The sequence below is a fragment of the Hippocampus bargibanti genome, linkage group LG22, assembly GCF_051943395.1.
Source record: "Hippocampus bargibanti isolate YZ-2025 linkage group LG22, ASM5194339v1, whole genome shotgun sequence".
Taxonomy (NCBI): Eukaryota; Metazoa; Chordata; class Actinopteri; order Syngnathiformes; family Syngnathidae; genus Hippocampus; species Hippocampus bargibanti.
This window is the reverse complement of record NC_142755.1, coordinates 4,417,129-4,432,355: the sequence shown is the minus strand read 5'-3', so window position 1 is coordinate 4,432,355 and position 15,227 is coordinate 4,417,129. Positions and strand designations below refer to the sequence as shown.

The following is a 15,227-nucleotide window of genomic DNA, read 5'->3' as shown; positions in this document are numbered from 1 at the left end:
TGTGTTGTGCCTTACACACAAAAGCGACCGCCGTGAACTGTATGATCATATAATAATAATAATCCATTTCATTTCTAAGCGCCTTTCAAAACTCTCAAGGTCACTTTACAGTCACATGATCAGTTTTTCTGTGCGTGAGCCGCGGCAGCGTTCACTCAACCCGAAAGTAACTCAAACAGATAAAAAGCTAGCTCACAAGCTAATAGATAGCTAATAGCTAGACAGATATCGAGCTAGCTAGCTCGATCGCTAGCCAACTAGATAGCAAATAGAGAGCCAGCTAGCTAGCTCAATATGATGAATCCCCTAATTCAACATATTTTAATCTGGCTTTTTTTGAATTTGAATTCGATTTAAGATTTGGATTCCACATTCAGTGTACATGGAAACTAGTTCACTCTAAACAATTGCTAAGTTGTTGAATTCCTAATGAATATTCAATACTGCATAAGATAACATTTATTTGGACGAAAAAAATAACAACGTTAGCTGTTATTTTAATTCCCCGAAACAATATGCCATTAAAATTCGGAATGTGTTGTGATTTATCTCAAAACGAGCCATCAAAACTATTTTCTTCGGCAAAATATAATGTTTGTCGTTTCTCTCCGGTGCGCTAGGGGGCGCTAACGATTCACCCACCCGCATGACTGCAGCCGTCGCAACAAATGAATTACCGGTACGACCTATCTGGGCACAAAAACAATGGACGAAACTCCTCGGGAGCGTCGTCAAAAGATATTTACGTGCCAATCGTGTGGTCTAAACTGTCCTTACACTTCATACGGGCAGAAACCACCAAACACCAGAGCCATTGTGTAAGTAGAAACATGAGCAAACGACGTTCTGTGAGTGGCTAGCTATGCTAATGCTATTAGCCAAGACGTGTAAAACATTTCATAACAGTCCACTTTTCCAGTCATTGTTAAACTTGTGAAAATCAATGCACGTGTTATTATCATCCAGGTTGCTGGAGGAGTGTTATATGACGAAAGACCCCTTTAGTCCAGAAAAAGAGAAGTTCCTCGTTTTGGGTTCCAAGTGCAGCCTATGTGGCGTTGCCATTTGTGTTGCTTCGGTAAGAATTCACTTCACGTTCCATTTAAATATTCCATGAATGATTCGAAATGGATACCAACTGCGGTGTCTTTAATTAAATTGCACATGAGTGCCAATGCTTTGTGACCTCGAAAGGTCCTCCCAACTTCCTCCTTGTGTGTGCGTTTTTTAACAGTTGCACTCTTATACTTGCTAGTCATGTGGTACAATGCACACTATGTGCTGAGTGAGCGTTTGTGAAATCAATTACATCTACTTTTGCCCCGCGAAATGCTTTCCCTGACCTTCTCCACTTAATAGGCGTGTCAACAATGCACCCAACCACTTTTTTTTTCTCTCAACCGGCAGGACTGCAGCCTGTTCTACACCAAGAGGTTCTGTCTGCGCTGCGTCAACGAAAACCTGATGCAATTCCCCCACCAGATCCGGACCGAGCTGACGAAGAAGCAGCCACGATAGGACAGTTTGTAATACGACTGCTACTCATTGCTGGCTCCTATGGAGTCCCCAAAATTATCTTGTGCTTATTAGTCTGAAAGATAAAAGGGGGGGTTGTTTTCACTCACTATCTATGTTATCACTTTGGTGTGCTCATCACAAGATGTTAGGCCTTTACGTCTACGAAGGAACAGTGGGAATCAGGCCTGTGGCGATTATATTGACACGTTTGGGAAAAGGAGGGTTACTTAACCACCCCCGAGTAAATATACTGCGATTTAATCAAGTTGTTTATGGGCTGCCGCAATTGGATCATGCAGTGTTGTCTTGTCTGCATAGCTCCAATCAGCTGATGCTCGTCATAGTACTACGAGGCCCCTGGAGCCATCCTGACTTGATGTCTTATTTTTAACTGTAAACAAGTGACCTTTAAAACATTTGTTGAGATTTAGGTGGCTGCTGTTCGAATAATAATAATAATACATTTCATTTATAAGCGCCTTTCAAAACTCTCAAGGTCACTTTAAAGTCACGGGATAAGTTTTTCTGTGGGTGAGCACCGGCAGCCACACGCGGCAGCGTTCACTCAACACCGGAACTAACTCAAATAGAATAGTAAGACAAATAGATAGAAAGCTAGCTAGCAAGCCAAGAGATAGCTAATAGCCAGATAGATATGGACTTAGTACAGTATTTCTTACTAATGTCTACAAAATGAATTATTATTCTGCTGTAAATACGCTGGCGCGTGTGGCTGTCGCTGCTCACCTGCAGAAAAAATATCCTGTGACTGTAAAGTGTCCTTGAGAGTTTTAACAGTGGCTTTTAAATGAAATGTATTATAAATGGAACCAAAAAATGCAATACAGTTAGCTCTTAAATAATGTTGATTTTATATTGTTTCATTTGTAGTTGATACATTATATTATGTGATTAAATAACAGTTTTTTCAAGTGGACTCATTAATTTCAGTTCGAGTAGGTATTTGGTTTAATATTCGACGTCAAAGATTAGTTTAGTTGTGACGTTTGTCGCAAATATTGGCGATTTTTTTCGTATATCGCAGAGTGGAGCGATTTAGTTCCGGGTCAGAGGCCATTTTTTTTATCTTATTTTGGATCTAATCGCCATTCATTCTGCCCTCTGGTGGAATGGCGGGGGACTGCATGTTGGATCGTTTGTATTTTGGATGATTATAGAACAGCACAGTAAAGGCACCGAATCTAAGTGGCCGTGTTTGACTTTAATTTTGAAACTAGGGCGTGTCGGTGTTGGGGGGGGGGGGGTAATTTGTCCATAAAGTTGACTATCGAAGTTTAAAAGATATAAAGCCGCAAAGCAGAAATGGGAAGCTTGATGCCATTTTCTGTTTGAGTTTTTATTGCGTGCCCCTTTAAGAGTTTTACGTCAGTGGGCGGGGCCTAAGATGGCGGGCTGACCAATGAAAGCTGTGCTCTGTTTAAATAGTCCATGTCAACTTGCCTTCTTCGCATTGCTCCGTGAACGCCATGTTGGCTCGTACCATCTGAGTTCTACGAATGTTTGCGTCTCTGGGTGCGTGCGTGCGTGCGTTTGTGTGAGCGCACTTAAAATTCGACAGGAGTGTTTTTTTTAAAAACCTCTTCCGTGCCTTTTTTGGTGGATATTCCCCGCCCTTTTTGGGTTGTTTTTTTTTTTTGCATGGCGCACTGGAGTACCTGCGTTGCATTCCCGTTCTGACGTCTCAAGGAATACTACAAGCAAAAGGGATTTGAGATTGTTGTTGTTGTTGTCGTCATATGTGCAACAAAATGTCAGACGTGCGACTTTCCAACGCCAGTCCACCGCTGGAGAGGGTAGACTCGCGTCAACAGGACCGCGTTCGACCCCCGGTGTGCAGGAACCTATTCGGCACACCTGACCCGGACGACATCCGGGCCCGTTTGGCAGCCACCCTGAAGGATGACGTGAACTCGTTCGTGGACCGCTACAATTTCGACCCGGTCCAAGATCGACCGCTCCCGTGCGGGGACGTGGAGTGGACGGAGGTTCGGGAGGCGCCGGAGTTCTACTCCAGGCCACCTCACAGGAGGCGGGGCGCTCCGGTGAAAGATTCCGGGGAGTCGCCACGGAACCAAAGACCGTCGATGAAAAGACCGCCGGGTGCTGCAGGTGACAACAAGCACGCCATTTTCGAAGCATCTTTACCCACTTGGCTCTTCTTTATTGTTCTTTTTTTCATGAGGACGTGCAGCTCGGCACATGCCGTCCCCCTTGTTTCTTCTGACACTCCTTCTCTCCCTCCAGGTCTTTCTATCGAGTCCCAGACCAAGCGGTCACATTCAAGCGGGGACGGGGACGACGACGAACCGCCCTCGGACGCCGGAAGTCCGACGGCGGAAGTCCAATGAGAGACGCTAGCAGCAGGTCCGAGCGTGTCATTGAACGCACCACAAGTCCTTTATCTTCACTTATTTATGACGACTACTACTACTGCTGTTATTTAAGTGGATACCACACCGACTTAACACTAGATAATAATAATAGTAATAATAATACATTTTAAAGTCTTTTTTTCATATTATATATTATATTTCTTTTTTTTTTTCAGGCGTATCATCAAGAACTCTCAGCAGACCCCATAGGAAGGCAATAGAGGCTGCACAAGCACTGAAATATGTACACTATCAAGTTTTTGGCACTCTTATTAATATTATTTTATATTGTTCAATCGCCTCAGAAGCAGCAGACAATGTAGCAACAAAGTGAAAATTGATTCTCCCTCCTGACATTCTCCCTCCATTTTGTTTTCTTACTACCTATGTTGTTTTTTTATGTATGTAGGACATAAAATGCCTGTGTTTTCAAATATGCGTGAATTTTGACACGGGCGGAGTTGCAGTGCAATTTCCACCCCGCAAAAAAAAATGTTCAAGTGGTCAATATGTTGTTCTTATTCAGGTATTCAATTTTTTTTAGAGTTGAAGGGGGGGGGGGGGGGGTAACTCCAGATTTCAATGAGTCTTCTGTTTTTTTTTTTTTTTTTTTTTTTTAATATGGCTTTACGTTGTCCCAGTGTTTTATCTTGTTACGTCGGCATGGTTCCATCGTGACTGGGAATAATAGCCACACACACACACACAAAAAATAACGTTTACATGGTCTCCTGATGTACCCGCTTTTATTTCACCATTTAAAAAAAAGGGGTTTGCCGAAGTGTGTGCCTTTTTTTTGGGGGGGCTGAGCAATATTTGACCAAATTTGACAGTATTTGCCGATTATTCCCAAGGGGGGGTGGGGGGTTAATGGCTCTTACTGCAGCAGTTTTGTTGAACTGTGGTGTCCAGATAAAAAAAAAACGGTTTTTAGGGGAGAAAAAAAAATCACTGAGCTACTTATGCAAATATGTGAATTTCATGTGGAACATGTAATTGCACTATTGTTAATTCAAATGTTTTGTTTAGTAGGCAGAAAAAAAACTGCCTCTGAAGTGTACCTGTGTGCCTTTTTGTTTGGAAAAACACTGTCAAATTATACTAACTTATTTATGTTTATGTGTGGGGGGTGGGTGTGTGGTTTTTCCAAAGGAATAAAACGTTGCAAACCTATGCTGAGAACGTTTTAAATGTATTTTCTTCTCCACCTAAGGTCATCTTAGGATGCCAGGTTCTTTCACACAACTATGAGCGGTCTAACCACTAATCAAAGCTCACTGATATGGACACGGGGGCTTTTTTTTGCATAAAAGTGTCACCTCACATGCACTTGGCAACAACTGCACGATAGAAAGATAGTAAGTAAGCTCAAATGGCCTTCGAAAGAAAAAAAAACCTGCACAGTTAAGTGGGCCAGAAAAGCTGCAGTGAAGGCATGTGAGCTGCAGAAAGGGGGTAGGGATTTAAAGAAATGACGTGCCGCGCAGCCAATAAGAACGCAGAACAAAAAAGCAGACCACTTACCACAGCCAATCGGAAGCCGGAGGCGGGAGAGTTCGCGACGGTACAAGCTGTTCTTTTCTTAACACACAAACACACACGCACGCGCACTCGCGCGCGCGCTTGCACTGCAATTAGTTTCGTTGGTTGTCTCTTTGCTGTTGCTATCAGCGTGTCGGAGGCACACGCGCACGTACACGCATTTTTTGTGTACGTGTGGGTGTGGTATTCCTGTAATACATCGTTACGCCTCTAGGGGGGTAAACGTATGCTCGCTTCACAGTATTATTACGATTATTTATTTTAAACTTTTGACACGAGCACGTTATCATCGACTTAGTACAAATCTACGACATATAAACATTAAAAATGATTTTAACCATTTATTGATGTATTTTGTTTTGTCTGTGTTTGTCATTAGAATCACCTGGTGTAGTTAAGCCCCGCCCCAATCAACTTCCTGTATGCAACCCGTGACCTCAGCTGCTCTTCGCCGAAATTGCTAGCTCAGGTGTGTGCATTTGATCTATATTTTCGTTCTTTTTCTTGTTTATTTTTCTTTGATACTGTAAAACAAAAGCCGTACATCTTATTCTATGACCGTAAAGTGTCCTTGAGAGTTTTGAAAGGCGCTTATAAATATAACGTAAATGCAAAACAAATACATTGGTTCAAATGCTACGCTATGCTAAATTTAGCGGCTACTGATTCATGCTAACGTTCTGTTTCAGTCCCCATCGCCAACCACAGTGTTACATTGAAATGAGTTCTTCAGGTATGTATTGAAAATATTGCATGAATGCACCTAATCTAATCATTTCAGGCCACGTTGATGTCTTGTACATTAAGGCATTATTGTTATTGCCGGTGTTAATGAACTGTAATGTTTGCTCCATATAATAAATGAGGGCCATAAATGCTGAAGGCTATGAATAGATCACCTGAAGGCCTCTGAAAGAATGAGCTCATTCCTCGGCTGTCATTGCAAAAGAGGAAGGCAGAGTGCAGATATTCCTTTTCAAATTTGTTTTCATGGGGAAATACAACTTCCCCTGTGCAAGCTGGTACAAATTCAGCCCTTCTGCGTCATTTATATCTCGTGGTCCCCACCATTGTGACATTTGAGTCAGCGTGGAGCTTAAAAGGTGGACAGTTTGACTGGATCATCTTGTAGTGTAGGATATAAACAAACAAATCTGCTGGCCGACGTGACCTTTTTTGCTTTTTTTGCAAGATTTGATACACTTGAAATAAAATAGAAAGGACAAAGGCAGGAGATATTTGGCAGAAATCACACAGTGGGCATGCTCTTTTCAAACCACATCTCCTACCAGGTTGTAGTTTATGTTTTTCATTAGGAACTCCAGAGTGCTCGATTGGCGTGGAGACGCCAATCGAGCGCTGCTGCTCACGCTAATAGCCTCGGGCCGTGACTTTTTCCCCCCCAAACGCGTGTTTGCACTCGTCACCTGGATACGCGAGGCAGTGTGTCACCTCAACAACATATTAACCAACTTGGAAAAAAAAAGATGTTTTTGAAGCCGGCTGATCTTTTGGACCACCACTTCGGAGTTAGCAAACTTACGATCCCATGACTAATGTTTGACCTGAGGGCAGATATTGCGACTCATTTCAAGGATGACGCGCATGTGTTGATTTTTTTTCCCCCCTTTCCTCAGGCTCCATACAAACACACCAGTGTGTTGTTGTTGTATTTATTTATTTATTTATTTATTTATTTATTTATTTATTTATTTATTTATTCGCATGTTTTTAAATATGTATGTGCTTATTTATTTATGTATTCACGTGTTTTTATATATTTCTGTGCTTATTCATTCATGTGTTTTTTTTATGAATTTATTTATGTGCCTATTTATGTATTAATTTATGTATTCATAATTTATTTCTTTATTTTTAATTTATTTATTTATGCGATTTTTATATATTTATTCATGCGATTTTTATATATTTATTCATGCGATTTTTATATATTTATTCATGTGCTTATTTATATATTTATTTATTTATTTATTTATTTCTATTTATGTATTTATTTGTGTGTTTTTAATGTATTTATTTTTGTGCTTATCTATGTGGTTGCTTAGTTAGTTAGTTATTATCTCAAGCTTGTAAATCCCCCACCATGGCCTTGTTCGTGCCCACAGTGCCTGATCCAGTAAGCATTTTTTTTGGGGTGTGGGTTGAGGGGGCAACAATACCACAAGAAAAAGCACCTCAATGTGGTTTAGCAATTTGGCTAGCGCAATGTCGTGACAGATTGAGACAAAGTTCAACTGACAGCATGACTTCATTTTTATTACGATAACGGCTCATTATGAGCCTCCAATAAGGAGTATCGTGTTGTAAAATGTCTCAGTCGATGATTAACTTAGTTTCAATTCACATGGCAGATTCAGCGGCGGGAAGAACTGCGGAGAAGGGAACGGAACGAGTGAATTACAGCAAGTCGTCATCAAGGTAAAGTTCACTCCTTTTCATACTATTAGTTTTTTTTTCAAAGCGGATTTCACAGCGCGGTCGCAACCTCCAACGAGCCACAGTGTACGCGTGGGCTAATCTACCCGCCACAAAGTAAAACGTCCCCCTCAGAACAAATAACCATTTTGTGATTACGTTTCACTGTGAGAAATCTAGCTTGTAGAATTGTGCAAACTGTCACCCTGGTGAGGATAGAAGCGGAACGCAATATAAAAACTGGATTCTCACTGAAAAGTGCAGTAAAACCAGGAAAAATAGATAAAAAGACGTCAAAATGTTTTGCCGAAAAAAAACTAACAAACAAACTGAAATACCAATTAAATAGACATTTTAACATTATAAACTAGCTTGCAGTAAAATGATAAAACGATAGGGGAGGAAACAGGGAAAAATATTTGTTTTAAATAAAATAAATAAATACACAGATATGAATAAACACAAATAAATAAATACGTGAATAAATACATGAATAGATACATGAATAAATAAGTAAATAAATAAATAAATACATGAATAAATAAATACATACACAGACATAAATACATGCATAAATACACAGACAAATAAATAAAATTAAAAAAATTACATAAATACATAAACACACAAATAAAAATAAAATAAATGACATAATTCCATAAATAAGATGAATAAATAAATAATATGAATAAATAGACACACGGAGACACAAATAAATAAATAAATAATACATACATAAATTAAAAAACACAAATCAATAAATAACTAACTAAATATATAAATACACAAATAAATAAATACACAAATAAATACACACATAAATAAAAAAATAAAATAAATGACATAATTACGTAAATAAGATGAATAAATAAATAAGATAAATAAATAGACACACAGAGACATAACTAAATAAATAATACATAAATTGAAACACAAATCAAAAAATAACTAACTAAATATATAAATACACAAATAAATACATACATAAATAAATCATAAAATAAATGACATAAATATATAATATAAATAAATAAATAAAAATAAGAAATAAATAAGATAAATAAATAGATGCACAGAGACAGAAATGAATAAATACATATGTAGATAATAATATGTAGGTAAATATTACACAAATACATAAATAAAAAAAGCACACAAATCAATAAATAACTAAATATATAACAACACAAATAAATAAACAAATACACATATCAAATAATAATAAAATAAATGACATAAATACATAGATAAATAAATACATCTGTCAGAAATAAATATATAAACAAATAAAAAAAATAAACAACCATATACATAAATAAAAAAAAATTACGAACTAACTAAATAAATACACAAATAATAAATACACGAATAATAACTACACAAATAAATATATATATATATGTATATATATGTATGTATATATATATATATATATATATATGTATGTATATGTATGTATAATACATAATATATGTATGTATGTAATACACAAATACATAAATAAATTAAAAAACTAATCAATAAATAAAAAAAAAAAAAAATCAATAAATAACTAAATATATACCTACACAAATAAATAAATAACCAAATACACACATAAAATAATTATAAAATAAATGACATAAATACATAGATAAATAAGATACATAAATACATATGTCAGAAATACAATATATAAACAAATAAATAAATAAACAAACAAGCATATACATAAATAAAAAAAATAACGAACTAACTAAATAAATACACAAATAATAACTACACAAATAAAGAATTTATAAACAACCAAATACACAAATAAATAAATACATTTAAAAACGTTCAATTTTGTATCCTTGGTCGTTTCTGACTAGGCGGGTCCTACGGGGCACAATCATAGCTGCCCCATCGGCGAAAGTAGCCATCTTGAATCAGTCCCAAATTTTGACCTGATTTTCTAGACCTTACTGCTTTGTCCTTGCTCAAGAGTACCCCGGGCGCTGCACTTTGGCCCGTGTCCACATTCCACATCGACTGCCAGTTCTATACAGTACAGTATGTGCTTTTTTTTCGCCACCTCCCGCGTGCTATCTGACAGCTGTTTTAAAGACACGCTGACAACACTGCAGCGCTTTCAGGTCAACGCAGAGTGCAAATAAGGACAGCGAGCTGATTTATATCATTGCAACGCATTCTGGGTTGTTCCTGCCGGGCGTGTATAGAAAGAAAGGAATGTTTTCCAACACGTAGCCGCCACATGTGGCTGATACGTGCGAGGCGATCCTTGACGCATTGCATAAAACCAAGTGAGTTGTACTGCGGAGAATTTGCCGTGCGTGTCTTTGTTGTATTTTGTAAACAGAAATGTGACACGTGTTTTTTTTTTTTTTTTTTTTTTTTTTTTTGTTTGTTTCAATGTTATTCGTAGCAAACAATGACACGTTTTACCAATGATGTCACTATCGAACCGTTGCCTCTTTGCTCCCAAAATGATACATTCCCACTGTTGTTTTATGTCAGCATCCATGAAGCAAACAGTGGACTGCTAAAAAAAAAGCACATTTTTGTGAGTTTGATTAAAAAAGTTGTTTTTTTTTTTGCTTTTATCTGTGTAAGTCCCGATAGAATTGTGCCATTTTTGTAAAGTAGTTAGCTTATAATGGTTTAAAAGGGGCGCTGTATTATTATTCCTCAATCTCGCTATCTAGCTATCTAGCTATCTGACTGTTAGCTATCTATCTTGCTATCTAGCTACCTAGCTTTTTAGCTATCTAGCTAGCTGTCTATCTCGCTATCCAGCTATCTATCTTACTATCTGGCTACCTAGCTTGCTAGCTGTCTATCTAGCTATCGAGCTATTTGTCTATCTATGTATCTAGCTAGCTAGTTAGCTATCTTGCTAGCTCTCTGGTTATCTTGCTATCCATCTGGCTATTTAGCTATCTATCTCGCTATCTAGCTACCTTTCTAGCTATCAAGCTAGCTGTCTATCTAGATACCAAGCTATCTGTCTAGCTATCTATCTAGTTAGCTAGCTAGGTATCTATCTAGCTATGTTGCGAGCTCTCTGGTTATCTTGCTATCCATCTGGCTATCTCGCTATCTATCTTGCTATCTAGCTACCTAGCTTTCTATCTATCTAGCGATTTATCTATCTATCAAGCTATCTTGCTATTTAGCTAGCTAGCCGTCTAGCTATCTATCTAGTTATATAGCTAGCGAGCTATGTAGCTATTTTGCTAGCTAGGTAGATATCTAACTATCTTGCTATCTAGTTATCTGGTTATCTTGCTATCTATCTCGCAATCTAACTACCTAGCTTTCTAGCAATCTATCTAGCTATCGACCAAGCTATATAGGTACCTATCTAGCTGCCTTGCTATCTATCTAGTTATCTAGCTATCGATTTAGCTATATATCTAGCTCGCTTTCTAGCTATCTATCTATAGAGCTAGCTAGATAGCTATCACTCCTGCTGTAAGGTCGCGTTTTATTGTTTTATATGCAAAAATATGTCTGTTTTAATAGTATCTTAATAAATAACTGGTGAGTTTAATTGTAAAAACGAAACAACAAAATATGCTTGCCACTTCACAAACGTTGCATCACGTTTGGTTGAAATCCAAACGTGTGCGCTATTTGTTGCCTTCACTCTTTTTTTGGGGAGGCCCACAAACCCTTATTTGACTTTTGGCCCCTGTTTAGGGTTTAACAAACTGCATATGCAAAACACATCTTGGAACAAGCAAACTGGTCCAACCAGCCGTTCGGCAGTAGTGTAACCGTTTCCCCCCATACCAAAGAAAATAAAAGGGTAGGCCGACACAGGTGCAGTGGGACTCATAGATAAAAATTGGAAGACCTAAATCCTCATTTCTCCCCCCCCCACCCCCTTCTCCATATGTCACATTGCGACTAAACAAAAGGCATTGTAACGATACGGGCGTGTGTATGTTTGTCCATATGGGCGTGTTCCCTTACGTCATATGACCTTTTATTTTGGTATTCTCTTCACGTGTGCGTGCAGACAAAACAGCATTTACATGTCTGCACGACAATAAACGCACCTTGCGGCTGGCTGGCGCACTTTGCGATGCGTCATGCGAATGACATTAGGTCGACGTCGTTTCCTAACTCAGCGAAATGTAAGAAAAATACAAATAAATCTGCATCCAGTCAAGGAAAAAAAATACAAAGTCTCTAATCTTAACTGCTTCTGAGTCATTAATGATAATAGTAGCCTTCTGGAGGCTATTTTCGGCCAATGGCGGTTTATGTCGGAGACATTTTTAGCCTGCTCTGTACTCTTATTTTTCTTTTTTTTTTCTTCTTTCCTTTCCAATATTTGAAGGAAAATAGATGCGAGACGAGGGACCTCAGACCGCAGCACGGAACGATGAAAAAAAAGGGTCAGAAATCAAGTACAGGGCGCTCCCCTTTCTAGTTACATGCATGCATAATTATGTAAAATCACCTTTTTTATATTATATATGGCCAGATAAATATATACAGATCTTTTAATTGAACAAAAATCAATTTTTAACTATATTTTATTGGATATCCATCATTTTTTGGGGGGATTCATGCTTTAGCTAGCCAGCTAACTGTGTGCTATAGCTAGCTATAGCTTGAATCCACACAAAAAATATTCAAGCTATAGCTTGCTAGATATCTGTGTGCTCTAGGTAGCTATAGCTTGAATCCACAAAAAAGGATTAAAGCTATACAAAGTTAGCTAGCTAGCTATAGCTTGAATATTTTTTTAGTTAGCTATAGCTTGAATCCACAAAAATGATTCAAGCTATAGCTAGCTAGCTAACTGTGTGCCATAGATCGCTATAGCTTGGATCCTCAAAAAATAATTCAAGCTATAGCTAGCTATAGCACACAGTTAGCTAGCTATAGCTTGAATCATTTTTTATGTGGATTCAAGCTATAGCTATCTATAGCACGCAGTTAGCTAGCTAACTATAGCTTGAATTCACAAAAAAAAATTATTCAAGCTATAGCTTGCTAACTGTGTGCTATAGCTAGCTATGGCTTGAATCCATAAAACAAATGATTCAAGCGATACCTATCTATAATAATAATAATAATATATTTCATTTATAAGCGCCTTTCAAAACTCTCAAAAACACTTTACAGTCACGTAATGTTTTTGTGCGGGTGAGCAGCGGCAGCCATTTGCGCCAGCACACAGTTAGCTAGCTATAGCTTGAATTCTCAAAAAAATGATGGATAGCCAATAAAATAGGGTCAAAAATGGGTTTTTGTTCAATTAAAAGCTCTGTATATATATTTATCTCGCCATGTACAGACATATATAAGATAAAAAAAAACGTGATTTTACATAATTTAGCACGCATGTGACTAGATAGGGGAGCACCCTGTACTAGCTAACTGTGTGCCGTAGCTATATGTATGTAGCTGTATCCACTCCCTGAAAAATAACTTTAATTTGAGCGTTAACTTCCCCTTAAGTCGCTTCCGTTAAACCAACCAACCCCATCAATCCCCAGGACCAAACTGGAATCTCCAATTTGAAGCGTTTGGAATGTGATCGCGATGACGTTTGTCATCGCGACACAAAAACAACACCCAGGTTACAAACTGCCACATTCTTGTCCCTGATGACACACGCCAAATAGTCACAAGGTGGATGTGACATCTCGTACAACAACCGGCGCGCTCTTTTGAGTCAAGGAAAGGAATAAATGGCGTAGCTAGAATAACGCGATCGACGTGAAACTCTTGCATGGTGACGAGCAATTTCCAACGTGGGCTTGGGTGTGGTCATTTTCTGTTTTTCCTTTATTTCTTTTTTTTTTTTCCTTTTTTTGCCATGCCCTTGTCAGCTGATGGGACACACCCTGACACTTCTGGCATTTTTCACTTTCTCTTTTGTTTTTTTTTTTAAGCATATGCAGTCAGATACATCGCGGTATTATTTCTATAAAGATACAAAGTCAATGGTCCGAGAAAGCAGCCCTGTGGTGCTCCACAACTATTGTTACCGTCCACAGTGTGGACTACAATAACATCATTTCACCGCTCACTCACGTTGATTTCATTTTTTTTATGCTTGGTTAAAATTTCCCAGTCTGATGATGTCATCGTGCACTTTGTACTCCTCCTATGCGTGCTCTGTCTGGAATATTACCAATACATCAAAACGTGTGACTGTTGAGTACTGCGTGGTTTATTTTGGGTGTGCGCGGATATCATGGTGGCAAGGATAATTACAAAACTAAACCATCTACATTTTATTTCACATGATGGATTGACTGGCTATTTGATTTCCCCAAATCCTTCGTCTTTGTTGTGTAACATAAATGGTCCATCGACATTTTGATTTACTTGGATTTGAATGCCATTTACATAAAATAAAATTACTATGATTATTATGAACGTTATTATTGTCTCACGCTACGACCTTTATGACCTTTATGTTATCAACATGAAAAAATGTGTATATATGTGTATATGTATGCGTGTGTGTATGTATGTATATACAATGTACTGTTAATGTGTTTATATGTTTATGTATCTGTATATACAATGTATATGTGTTTATGTATGTATGCGTGTGTGTAATAATAATAATAATAATAATAATAATAATAATAATAATAGTACATTTCATTTATAAGCGCTTTTCAAAACTCTCAAGATCACTTTACAGTCACAGGATATTTTCCTGCGGGTGAGCAGCGGCAACCCGGAAGTAACATAAAGTGGGTGTGTATGTGTGTACATGGGTGTCCATGAGTGTCCGTTTTTGTACATGTGTATACATTTTAGTACATGTGTGTACATTTTTGTACACGTGTGTACATTTTTGTACATGTGTTTCCGTTTTTGTACGTTTTTGTACATTTTTGTAGACTTTTGTACATTTGTGTACATGGGTGGATATTTTTGTACACTTGTGTACATTTGTGTACATGTGTGTACGTGCGTGTACATTTTTGCACGTGTGTACATGTGTTTACATGCGCTTACTATTGCACACAGGCCCTGATAAATCATTGCGCTTATTTCTTCTTGCTTCTTGACTACAAACAGCACTTTGTTTTCACTGAGTTAAAAATAATATTTAAAAAAAAGACAACAAGAGTAGGGCATTTATTTTCTACCTATGTCTGGGGGATTTTTTTTTTTTTTTTGTACAGCTCTGTTTAAAAATAAACACGCATGCTGTCATGTGTGTTGAAGGCCTCCAATTCCAAACAAAAGCGCTGATAGTAGCAGTGCACACCGCCGGGCATCCACATGTGCAAAAGAACTCAAAGCCCCAACCCATTGTGACGTATATGTATTTGAGTACACGGCGGATAAAGAAGGCCATTTTTCTTTCTT

General features: G+C 37.8%; 3 protein-coding genes across 3 annotated transcripts in view; all 3 read left to right on the top strand.

The window, feature by feature from the left end:
• Nucleotides 1-133: 133 nt before the first annotated feature.
• Nucleotides 134-2,658, top strand: cdpf1 (cysteine rich DPF motif domain containing 1). The gene is made up of 3 exons (XM_088988493.1): nt 134-818; nt 967-1,078; nt 1,408-2,658. Exons 1-3 carry the CDS (start codon nt 706-708, stop codon nt 1,516-1,518), a joined length of 336 nt encoding a protein of 111 aa, XP_088844619.1. The 5' UTR covers nt 134-705; the 3' UTR covers nt 1,519-2,658.
• A 331-nt stretch (nt 2,659-2,989) lies between these two features.
• Nucleotides 2,990-5,084, top strand: LOC148881721 (cyclin-dependent kinase inhibitor 1B-like). The gene is made up of 3 exons (XM_088988492.1): nt 2,990-3,648; nt 3,784-3,903; nt 4,088-5,084. Exons 1-2 carry the CDS (start codon nt 3,276-3,278, stop codon nt 3,885-3,887), a joined length of 477 nt encoding a protein of 158 aa, XP_088844618.1. The 5' UTR covers nt 2,990-3,275; the 3' UTR covers nt 3,888-3,903; nt 4,088-5,084.
• Nucleotides 5,085-5,850: 766 nt separating this feature from the next.
• slc37a3 (solute carrier family 37 member 3) overlaps nt 5,851-15,227 on the top strand; it is a 31,565-nt gene continuing 22,188 nt past the window's right edge. Inside the window, exons 1-3 of the mRNA XM_088988489.1 lie at nt 5,851-5,922; nt 6,143-6,186; nt 7,826-7,892. The gene's annotated coding sequence lies outside the window, so the exon portion shown is untranslated. The remainder of the gene's footprint in view (nt 5,923-6,142; nt 6,187-7,825; nt 7,893-15,227) is intronic.

Coding starts and splice junctions, on each gene's coding strand:
- LOC148881721 (XM_088988492.1), top strand. CDS start 3,276: ATGTGCAACAAAATGTCAGACGTGCGACTTTCCAACGCCAGTCCACCG. Junction 3,649..3,783: donor AAGACCGCCGGGTGCTGCAG/GTGACAACAAGC, acceptor CTCTCCCTCCAG/GTCTTTCTATCGAGTCCCAG.
- cdpf1 (XM_088988493.1), top strand. CDS start 706: ATGGACGAAACTCCTCGGGAGCGTCGTCAAAAGATATTTACGTGCCAA. Junction 819..966: donor CCAAACACCAGAGCCATTGT/GTAAGTAGAAAC, acceptor ATTATCATCCAG/GTTGCTGGAGGAGTGTTATA. Junction 1,079..1,407: donor TTGCCATTTGTGTTGCTTCG/GTAAGAATTCAC, acceptor CTCAACCGGCAG/GACTGCAGCCTGTTCTACAC.